The 11,039-nt window shown below is 36.7% G+C and overlaps 1 protein-coding gene across 1 annotated transcript; it reads right to left on the bottom strand.

The window, feature by feature from the left end:
• Window positions 1-89: 89 nt before the first annotated feature.
• On the bottom strand, window positions 90-7,746 carry LOC104530555 (electron transfer flavoprotein subunit alpha, mitochondrial-like; the record flags this gene model as incomplete). The annotated part of the gene is made up of 5 exons (XM_029086781.1): window positions 90-189; window positions 1,659-1,741; window positions 1,829-1,910; window positions 3,765-3,914; window positions 7,722-7,746. Coding segments are annotated over 5 exons (440 nt in total), but the record flags the coding sequence as incomplete, so codon positions are not given.
• Between the last annotated feature and the right edge of the window lie 3,293 nt (window positions 7,747-11,039).

An 11,039-nucleotide genomic window follows, 5' to 3' on the forward strand; every position in this document is an offset into this window, starting at 1 on the left:
AAGGGTGAATCCACCCAAACCACCACAAAAAGTTATCAGTATTGGGTCCTTTACTGCACAAGTACCACATACTTTTTGTGATTACCCACCTGCATATATAGTTCTCACAAAAGTGTCTGGTGACTGAATTTCAATAATGTCAGAAACAGGAGCAACATCAAGTTTGCCAGCCACTCTGGGAATAAGATTCTAGGAGTTAAAGATGAAAAGTTAGCAAAGTAAATGCTAAGTAAAATCCACATGGTCGGTACAAGAATGCCTGCTGTCCCAATTTTAACTTTATATAATGCAGCCTGTAAGCAAAAAGGCACATAAAACTGTAAGATATTTGTAGGGCTACTCAGGTAGCTTTAGCAGCCAAATAAAATCCCATTATTATAATAACATTAGACATTTTATGAGACTTACCATAAGTAAACTCTTAATTCAATATCTTAAATTAGGAGGGTTATTTGCTTCAATAGTTTAAAACTGAATATAGATGCAATTTACTTAGAAAATTGACAATTATGGATTGCTGAGCACTTCAAGAAAAAAACAAAACAAAACAAAAATTTTTGAAACTAGTTACCAGAGACAATAGGGGAAAAAAAAATCCCTGCACTCTCCCCCCAAAAGCAAAAAAAAAAAAAAAAAAAAAATTAATAGTAAAATATATATTCTCCTGCTCTGAAATTGACTCTAGAAAACTACTTAGCACCTTTAGGAATGGGAAGGAGGGTAAGAAGAGCAACATAAATGATGAAGACATTAATGACAGCAAGAGCTTTGCTTGCTTTTTGTCCCCCTCCTAGCCTGGTGCGACACAAAGGGCCTAGTTCTGAAATGTTTACTCACATAAAGCACTCAAAAATGGAAACATAAGCTTTAAAGCAAAAGCTATTAACTTTTACTAAGACACTGCATAACAAAATTAAAAAGAAAAAAATAAAATAAAACCTCCCTAAGACTTAAGGTATGTAAAGATTTCTCTTAGCAAAATTACAAGTATATTGACTGGAAGTGAAGGTAGTCAGAGGGAAGGCTGATGTCACTCATCCCACATCAGCAGGACTTCTGAAGTATCCTTTTTTTCTAATTTAGCTGCACCACAAGGTTGGCCAGATTGTTAGCACTGAGGCTCTCTGTGTACTTCAAAACATACTCCTTAAGAAACAAGTTTGGAAAAACTGTATTTTCCTTAAAAACCATCTGGGCTAGGATTTGGATCTGTTATATATATTTACAGAGATTTCAATTTACATGACTTACATCATAGATGCAATTCCCCTCCTCCAAAAAAAAAAATTCCAGTAGGTCTGCAAACTCTCATTTCAACATTTTTCATCTCAATTTACTGTACTTTTCCTTACAATTTTCGTAAGGCTTTCAGATCACTTAAGCTATTGTACACTTTGCCTTGTGTACATAGAACTAGCTGGTTACTACTAAATATTTCTTCTACACTGTTCCTTTGTCCAAGTCAGTCCATAATAAAACTCAGACATGAATCAGTTTTTCTAACTAATGACTTCTTAAGCAAACTACTGGAACATTTTTTTAAAACTCAAAACTGTCCACAGCTGACCTCTCTCAGGCATTTGATTTACACTCTTACATACAATAGTACCTCTGTCTCTTTTCTACAAGAAATTTTTGATGCACTTTGACCTACTTACCTTCCCAAAGGCAGATGCTCCAGCGCAAATGTGGGTGAAATTAAATTTTTTATGAGTTTCCAAAATCAAGGGAGTCAGCTCCTCTGAGGATAAAAATATATTGCTCAAAATTTACAACTATCTTCTTTTCAGTCACAAATATAAATACCATAGATAAAAACAACTCTCACCTGCTAGAAATCCCTTGTATACATCGTGCTGAGCCACTAGAACTTTTGCAACACCCTGCACTTTGCTGAGTTCTTGTGCTACCTATAATTACAAATGAAATGTTATTAGTCTGTATTATAACAGCACATGGAGGCTCCAACTAAACCTAGGGCCCTGTGGTGGCAGGCACCATAAACGAATAACAAGAGTCTCCGCTGCAAATAGCTTACAGCCTATAGATTAGTTAAAACTGGAACACAAAAGTATGTGTATTTCCAAATCAGAATGAAGCCAATGGAACAAAATGCGGATCTGACTCACAGCATAGTGCCTTATGGGATAATGAAAATGAATTTTGTGAATAAGAAAACTACAAAGAAAATCAAACACAGCAAAGTTTGCCTCCTGTGTGTAGGATTACACAATGATCTCATGATTTACTATAACAGCCGATAACAATTGCACTTGAGGATTATTGCTGAAAATTCCAATATAGTCATCAAGAAACCAATCCTACTTTCTTTTAAATGGGTCAATATCTACCACACAAGCACACAATGCAAACAGAAATGTACACTGATGTTATGATCTTTGTCCAAATTTTAGGAGCAATCCTTTGTTCGCAGCTGACTCTTTGCCTATTGATGTGATGTATATTTTCAAGTCTATATTTATGCATTTTTTCCTTTAAATTTGCAGAAGTGAAGTTTAAATGATAAAAGGGTTGTTGCAGATCAGAGAGAAGAAGACTGACAGCAGTGTCTGGAGACCACATGTATCATCCCAGCACTAGCGTAGTTACTTACTGAGTTTTGCTGAGTATCAGTTTACCCTCAAAAATTAACAAGAGGAAATAAACAAAAATTCCATAATAGCTGCTACAAAATATCTATTTGAGAAACTGGTTCTTGTCCTATCAATACAGATTCTAAAAAAGAAGTTTAAAAAAAACCCCAAACCTTCATTTTCTGCAAAGTACTTTTTTCCAGCATGACATACGCTGTCAAATAGACACCATATACTTAGTATTAAAAAAACCCAAGCAAAACATTCCCAATCATTTTTCTACTATGCAAGTGCTAAAGAATAAGGAAACTCAAAAGACAGACATATCGGGCAACTTTTTTTTTTTTTCATGATCTAGATAAATATTTGCTTCCAGGCTTCCACCTCAAACACCTGGGTCTGGTCAGAAGTCAGTGAGGTTTCTCCACCTATTTGCGAACCAGCTGCCATAAGTATGCCTCCCGCGTGAGATACTACATATTGCTCACAGAGTAACAATTCATGAACAATACCCTAGTAAGAAAAATATTAGGCATAATTATTTGTACTTTCACTGTTCACACAAGACTACATCATGCTGGAAATAAACGTGTCATGTACTAACTATACTGTCTTTAGATTTTGCACATAAAAATCAGACTAACAATACAACAGCTAACACAAGAAAATTTTTTAGACATGAGCTAAACAATAAAATGAAGAAACACTAATTTCAGAATTTTAGGTTGCAAACACGCTCTCGCTACGCTACTAGTAGTTGACTAGTAAAAGCAAGATGCTCAGAAGCCCTATTTGTCACTGTGCTGTTTCATTTCTGCTGGTTTCAATTTCAACAAGTGCAAGTTTCTGTCCAAGTTCTTAGCACTGCAACTTGTCTTTCAAACTTTACAGGGAAATATTATTTTTAAAGTTAATTGTCCTTTAGTCCTATAAAAACTTGCCTGCCTAAGCTTGTAACAACTGATATTGATATTCTCCCCTGTGAACTGAAATATATACCCATATTTTCACTTCAGAAGAGCAGTTCAAGTGCAGGACATTTCCGGCAGATTAGCAATTCCTGGCACAGGTCCTCTTTACTACAGATTATTTTGCAGGCTGACCAAGTCGCCACCAAGTATTGTTTCACTGCATTCATTATTCCATTCAGATGAAAACAGCATTTCCTACCTTGTCACAGCTGGTACCAGCTACTAAACAAGAAACTTCACCTCCAAGACGCTTTGCCGCAGTGACTGTATTTAGTGTAATTGGTGTAAGAGTCTCATTGTTGTGTTCTGCTATGACTAATGTACTCTGAAACCTTCGGAGCAGCGATGCCTTTAAAGAAAGAGAGAGAGAAGAGTTTGATACTTAGCATTTAAGTAAAAAACTGTTCCTAAGAGCATCCTATGCTTTACAGAAAAGTTATCAATTACACAAACTGTAAAACACTGCTGTCAAACAAAATAGGCTAAATGTAGATAATTTTTATTACATAGGCAGAATACATAAGTGTTTAAACAAAAAAAGGTATAAACTTGCTTGGCTTCAGCATATTTATAACATGCTGTGTTTAAACTAAAACCTCTCCAGGAAAATACTGAATAATATTAAGGAAAACATTTTAATACAGTGCATTCAAGCTCAGCTGATCAACTTAACTAAGTACCTCAAAGAGTGACTAGACCAGCAACATTAAGACATAAGGAAATCTAGGGTAGCAAATAAATATTTACTTGGGTTTTTGTGTGGGGTTTTTTTTTGGTCATGGTAGTTTTTTGGGGGGGGTTGGGTTTTGTTGATGTAGTTTGGTTGGTTGGGTATTTTTACGATAAGTTTTAGCCAAAATCTGAACTCGCTTTTTAAATTAGTTATGCATAAAGGCAAAATTGTATGCAGCAGCAGGATGAGAATTAAGCAGCAAGGGCTCACAGCCTGAAAACACACTAAAAGAACTGCTGAACAGCATCAGGTTCACTTTTTTTCTATTTTCCTTTATAACATTTTGACACTTGACCACTTTGTCTACCACCAAAATTCAATGGTCCTTAAACAACAATTTTGACCAATTCACCATCCACACACAGACTTGAAGTTCTAAAGCAAAAATGTAAGAAAAAAAAGAATTGCCATGAAACAAAATCAAAATATTCTAAACTCTAAGACTTTCCTCTCTAATTTTCAGGTGAATCTGGAAAAAGCAGATTAGTCCTCCAAGACTAATACCAGCGTTGGGAAAGGGTTTGGGGTGGGAACAGGAATATCATCCTTCAAGTATTTGTTTATCCTACATAAAGCCTAAATCAAGACTCAAGTTATGATCAATATAATATGGAACACATGGAAAACAAAATATATTAATTAATATAAGCAAGGCACAAATACTAACACAATGCTAAAGACTGCATAGCCAAATACTACTTTTTAAAATGTATATTCTGACCCCATGTCCCCTCACGCCAAACATGCACTTACCCACCTCTCAAACTAGGAAAAAAAGCTTCAGAAAATCTGAGAGGCTACAATTTGGATATGGATTTCAACCACACAAAGCCTACCAACATGCTAAGCTTCACACAGAGAAAGCAAATCCTGAGGAATTCCCTGACGCTAATTACAGTGTAAAAATGTAAATACAAAGATAAGTTTTTGCAGAATGAGGATGATAATTTGTCATTTCGATTAAAACAATAAGGTTTTTTGTAAAAGTGAGTGCTCTGCATTTTCTGCTTAAGGTTACTTGTTATGATTAAAGATTCTAAGATCATGTGAAGCCTATTGCCAGTAACAAAATATTTATTGCCAGTATAGATCAGACACCATATTTTTGATTATGTTTCATACATCATTTGCAATAAAAGTTACGAGATTTTAGTCACCATTTGAAGAATAAATCCATGCTTTTGTGGCAAAAAGCCCACTTTTCCAATTATTTATATTCATGTTGCAGGGTAAAGTGGACTGTGCTCCCTAAAGATTCTCAAGTTTTCAAATTTCCAAAGGCAGCCACAGATTCTTTAAAGATTTCTTTAATAAGAGCCTGACTTGGCATTTTAAACATGCACTTAATTCTGACTATATTATGATCTTTTCCCTAAATAAGTACTGCATCACCAGAAGAGCTTTTTATCATTCTGTCAAACGGTTCAAGAATAAACTGAGAATTTTTTTAATTTTTTTTTTTTTTTTTAGTCAAAAAGAGTAAGAGCAACGGATGTTGCTTGAGCAGACTGGATATTACAGCATTAGCTAGATATTACTTCTAAACTAGTAATCCTGCATTTTATATTTGTGGGAACTGTACACCGGAAGGTACTTCATGACTATATACATGACATTTCTGAACACAAAGACAAGACCAGATTGAAAATAAATTTAAGGTCACATTCTAGATGTTGGGTAAAAATCCTGGATGACAAGTAAGATTCCTACATGAGTCTGAATTTTTATATACTAACACATGTAAAATATTTTTTTAAAATAAAACCAAAACAAAAATAAACTAACTTTGGCTTCTTAGAATAAAGATTCTTCAGTAAAACCAGACGGTCATTAATCCAGCCACATATAATCCTGAAAATTGAGAATCTGCAATGAGTCAATGAAGAGGTCAGGTAGTTATTTTGATGAAGTAACTTGTCCAACTACATGTATGCAAGAACAGCCCATCACTTCACTGACACAATTTCTCCATCTGTACTTGGACAGGATGTCTAGTTTTAAGCCTAGATAAAATAGGAAGGTTGAATATAAACCTAACTGTCTGACAGCAAGGATAAAACCCACAAGAAATAAGACACACAGAACAACCAAACTATTGAAAACAATGCCTTGAGAGGGAAGAGCACTCAACGCTTGTGCCTCAGAACTTTCCTGGTGAAAACCAAGCTCTGGAAAATCAGGGTATCCAAATGAATAAATTACAATTAAACATCCTACTAACTTGGGCAATCGAGTGGCTTCTCAAGCATGCCAGTAGATTATGAACACATCTGCCAGCAACCAGTAGAACTGGAAATTTATTTCACCTTGGTTTAGACATAAATCGAAGCTAGGCACCTATGTTTCCTCTACAGCAGAAACATCTACATTTCCTCTATGGTGGAAACTTCAGACAGTGATGGAGTTTATACTAAAATAAACATTTATTAAGGAAAACCCTCTGGAGTTTCCAGCTCCCTCTCCTCCATTCCCTCTCCAGCATTTACTGTAGAGCAAACCTAGCCTCTGACTTTCAGATGTCTACAAGTTGGCAAGAATAACCTAGATGCTAGCATACTTCAATACATACTCACAAAGTACCACGGATTTACTGAATCTATCTTCTCAAGTTTCCCAAAAACATCTTTTTGCTCCCTGCCTGAAAAACTCAGCAGTTTTCTGTGCAGAATGTGAAAAATTTAAGCATAATATCTGAATTTCTAGACTTTAGACGAAATAACTGAGACTACTCACTGCTGCTGTCCCAGCCAAATGTTAGAAATCTGGCCATGCTCAGTACATGTGCACAGATAAACCCATGCATGAGGCCAACACGTTGTACATCCAAAGCACTCATTCCATTTGTGCAGGTGATCACCAATGCAAACTGAATGTATGTTGGTCTTTCAGCACACAGACAGGTCACCTGAACAGCACACAAGCAGGCCCAGCACCTCTTAAATACAGATTTGCTGCTTATATGCTACAAAACATGTATTAAGAGCAAGAAAATCCAGGACTAAAGTGCTGTAAATCTTCACTTGCTGCTTGGTGAGACTGGTGAGCAGACAGGTATCAACGGCCTCTACAGTCAACAGTCGATAGCTAAGTGCCCGCAGCCTGCTCCAAGGATGCTCGGCATGACACCGAGGAATTATGAAATCGGCTCTGGAAATAACCACGTGGCAGGCACAGGAACAAAAGATGAGTCGGCCAAAAAGTCTTTCCAGAAATGCAAGAACTCCAGCAGGTGTACTGGACATGGCCTCATGCTCCATATGTGCATGAATATAAAATAAGCTGTTAGAAATCTCACCCAGGAAACTGAAGTTTGCCTCCCAGTCTCCTCAGAGGAACAGCTAAAAGTTTTGGCAACTAAACCGAAATAGAAATTCACAAGGCAAAAGCACGTAACAAGTGGACCCATGAAGGTATCTCTAGAGCTGATTTTCTTAGCTGTAAAGCCAAACTGGCCAGAAGTTAAAAATTTAAAACTGCTTAATAGGAATCATGTATCTCAAAGGCCCATCATCATTGGGCAAAATTCCCACAAACTGCCTGGAGTAACTAGGATATTACTAAAGATGATGGCCACAGTCTCATACAATGAAACAAAGCCTAATTCTATTGACAGGCAGTCTTGCAGTTGCAAAACTTAAGAAAAAAAAAAAATATTAAAAGCTCAGGTAGAGGAGGAAGCTCTAGCAGTAACGTTTCTACTTCTCCTAGAACCTCTGTACAGATCTGGCTACAGAAAAGGTCTAAAAGACAGCTAGTTAATTCCAGGAAACACTACTTAGAAAAAAACACTCAAGGCACCTGAACTGAAAAGGAGCCATAACTGCAGCAAAGAACAGCAAAAGAAATCAAGAAAATGCTCAGGAAAAGGATTTATTTAGGAATCACAATTAACACTTAAAATTACAAAGGAACTGAAACAGCAACAGAAAGATGTAGTACAGAAGAAACTTTTCCGGGTATATCCCATGCAAACAATTAATAAAAATAAAAGCAACAAAGCTGTTTTGAAATACAGGCAACACTACTGAAAGTGAACTCAAGATAAAAGAATACTTTTAAAAAGTTAATAGCCTGAGCTTATCAATGACAATTGAAGGATATATACAAAGTATTCCCTAAGACCACAAATGTAGCCCGATACTTTTTGAGTAAGGTGTGTTCCAGGTTATTAAACCTATTTATCTGCATTATATCAGGCTGAAAAAAACCCACCACAAAAACCAACCCAGACAGGCATCATAAGATATATATGACTGAAATAAAATCCACCATTTTCAGAAACAGCAGGAAACTGAAAGCTCTGAACAAATCAACAGGAACTCAAAGACTCAGCAGCTGTAAAAACTAGGTCCCCCCCAAAACACCATAAAGACAAAATAAAAGTACCTTCTCAATATCACTAAAAATTCACATTTCACTTTATTCAAAAGCTATTATTTGGTAAAACACTATAGTACAAAGTGAGAAAGAAAACCTGACAGCTAAGACCATTTTCACCTTAGGATCCCTCAAAAGCTTCAGAAGAACATAACTATTGTTTTGGTTAAGCCAACTCTAAATTATGTCTTGCCCCCCCAAAAAACATATTGCAGACACAAATGCTACTTTTACTCTATTTGGACCTTTAAAATAACAGCAGAACCCCGAAATATTATACAAAGCAAAATAGTTTCCTTAAGAAACAGAGCCACAATGTCTTTCACTCTATTGATGGGTGTTTTTGAGGGAGTGTGGAAGTAGAAGTGGGAGACTAAGAGATTCATTTATGATTTGAAACAGTCATGACTAACACTGCTTGCCCTTCATGAATATCCTTAGGATAAATTCTAACTTCAACACAGGTTGAATGACAACTGGATACAAAATTAAAGGCATTGGTATTATGTCCTGGTATTATGTCCACCTACAATCAGTTTGGTCCCAAACTGCTGTGTAATGTCATATAAGAAGAAAAAAGGAAAAAAAACCAAAACACAACCAAAACAACATTGTGAATAGGCAACAAGGCAGTCACTTGCTTATCTGATAAAAACAACACAGAACAGGGAATGTTAAGGGAATATATTATCTGTTTGTTGTTTTATAAAGGTAGGAATGCGTGACCTCAAAACACCTCTTAATTAAAAGTCTTCAAGACAATCCTGATGATCACAATTTCATATTACTACAGGTTTGGAAGGACCTCAAGAGCTCATAAGCAACCATCTCTATGTTATTTCCAACATATCTGTCTAGCTCATTGTTAGTGTGTTCCAATGATGATAACTCCTAGGCAACCTATTTAAAAAACTTAGAATCCTTTCAACTAGAAAGGATTTCTTAATGACTATCTTAACTCTTCACAGGTATCTTAAATAGCTCTCTTGCAATTTAAGCCAACTGTTATTATTTTATCATCCATGGACCAGTCAAATGGCTTATTCCCATCTCTGCACCAATTTCTCATGTACTTGCAGTCTCATATTCCTCCTCAGCCCTCCCATCTTTAAGTCATGCAACTCCAACCTTTCCTTGGTGCATAGACTTTACAAGTCTCTCACCTCCTGTTTTTCTCTATTCACTCTTGAATGCATGAGCAATAGCAGTGCTGAAATGGAATTTGCTTTGCTTTTCTTGCAGACTACGTTGTTACCCGCACACTGAGGATGCACACAATGTTTTATTGCTTTTATTTTATAAATGTATGAGTTTAAATGCATATTGCTGAAAAACAAGGAGCTGCCCCCATGTTTCCAGGGTATGAAACTGAATTGTGCAGTGACCATGAGAGTTAAGTATTATTTACACAGCAGTACCATATGTCCTAGGAGCTCTGGAGATCATCAAGACCTTTGCTCTGGAAAGCCTACAACCTAAAACAACTGAAAGAAGTCCATGATTACAACAGTTATCATTTTTAGATTAACTAAATCACATATGTCCTGGTCTACTTTTGCTCTTCTTTTAAGCCATCCTTAGTACTTTAAACCAATTAATGTATATATAATTTCTATTTAAGAGCTATACAGAACTGTAATAGTTGTAAAAGCCTTGGAGAGACCAAAAATAAATTTATGAGATTTAAAGGTCTTTCTGAAGGGCAAACAGTTCTAGTGGAGGGAATGTTTCCTAGTGCATGCTGAGAGATCAAAGAGACACTCAGGGACATTTCATGAATCATCTACTCCAACTAACCTTGAGTTCACCTAGTCGTTAAATTTGGTAACATAGCCACCACAACACATTAAGCATCAAATGGCTTCCAAAAGTCCAGCACTCCTCCCAGCTGAACAACATGAAGAGCAATATGGAAAAGCAACAAGTGTTTCTCATTAGCTTTGGTCCACAGATGGTGACAGTTAAAGCAATCGCATTTCTGCACAGCTGAGTTCGTGTGACTGAGAAACGCTGTATTAACCTCTCAAACCACAGAAAGCCTCTCCCTGAGCCACAAATGTCTTTCTAACGTTAAGAGTGTGCAGTAACAAACTCCAAGAGTTTTTTTCGGCTGTTCGGAAAGTACTCCTGCTCCTCAACCAGTTCTGTCCGAGGGCGGATGAGAGCGAGCACTGAGAAATGTCAGGCTTCTCTTACGACTACGTTAGATTCCCACACAGGACAATCCTCAACTCTTGCCCGCAGTGAGCGCCGGAAAACGCTTCTTAAACAGCCGGACCAGAAACTTTATTTTTATCAGCCACGGCGTGGAAGAGAAGCAGAGTCCAGCGGAGGACGTCGGGCCGGCGGCGCCTGTTGCTCGCC

Source organism: Antrostomus carolinensis, unplaced genomic scaffold, assembly GCF_000700745.2.
Source record: "Antrostomus carolinensis isolate BGI_N321 unplaced genomic scaffold, ASM70074v2 Scaffold54499, whole genome shotgun sequence".
NCBI classification, from domain to species: domain Eukaryota; kingdom Metazoa; phylum Chordata; class Aves; order Caprimulgiformes; family Caprimulgidae; genus Antrostomus; species Antrostomus carolinensis.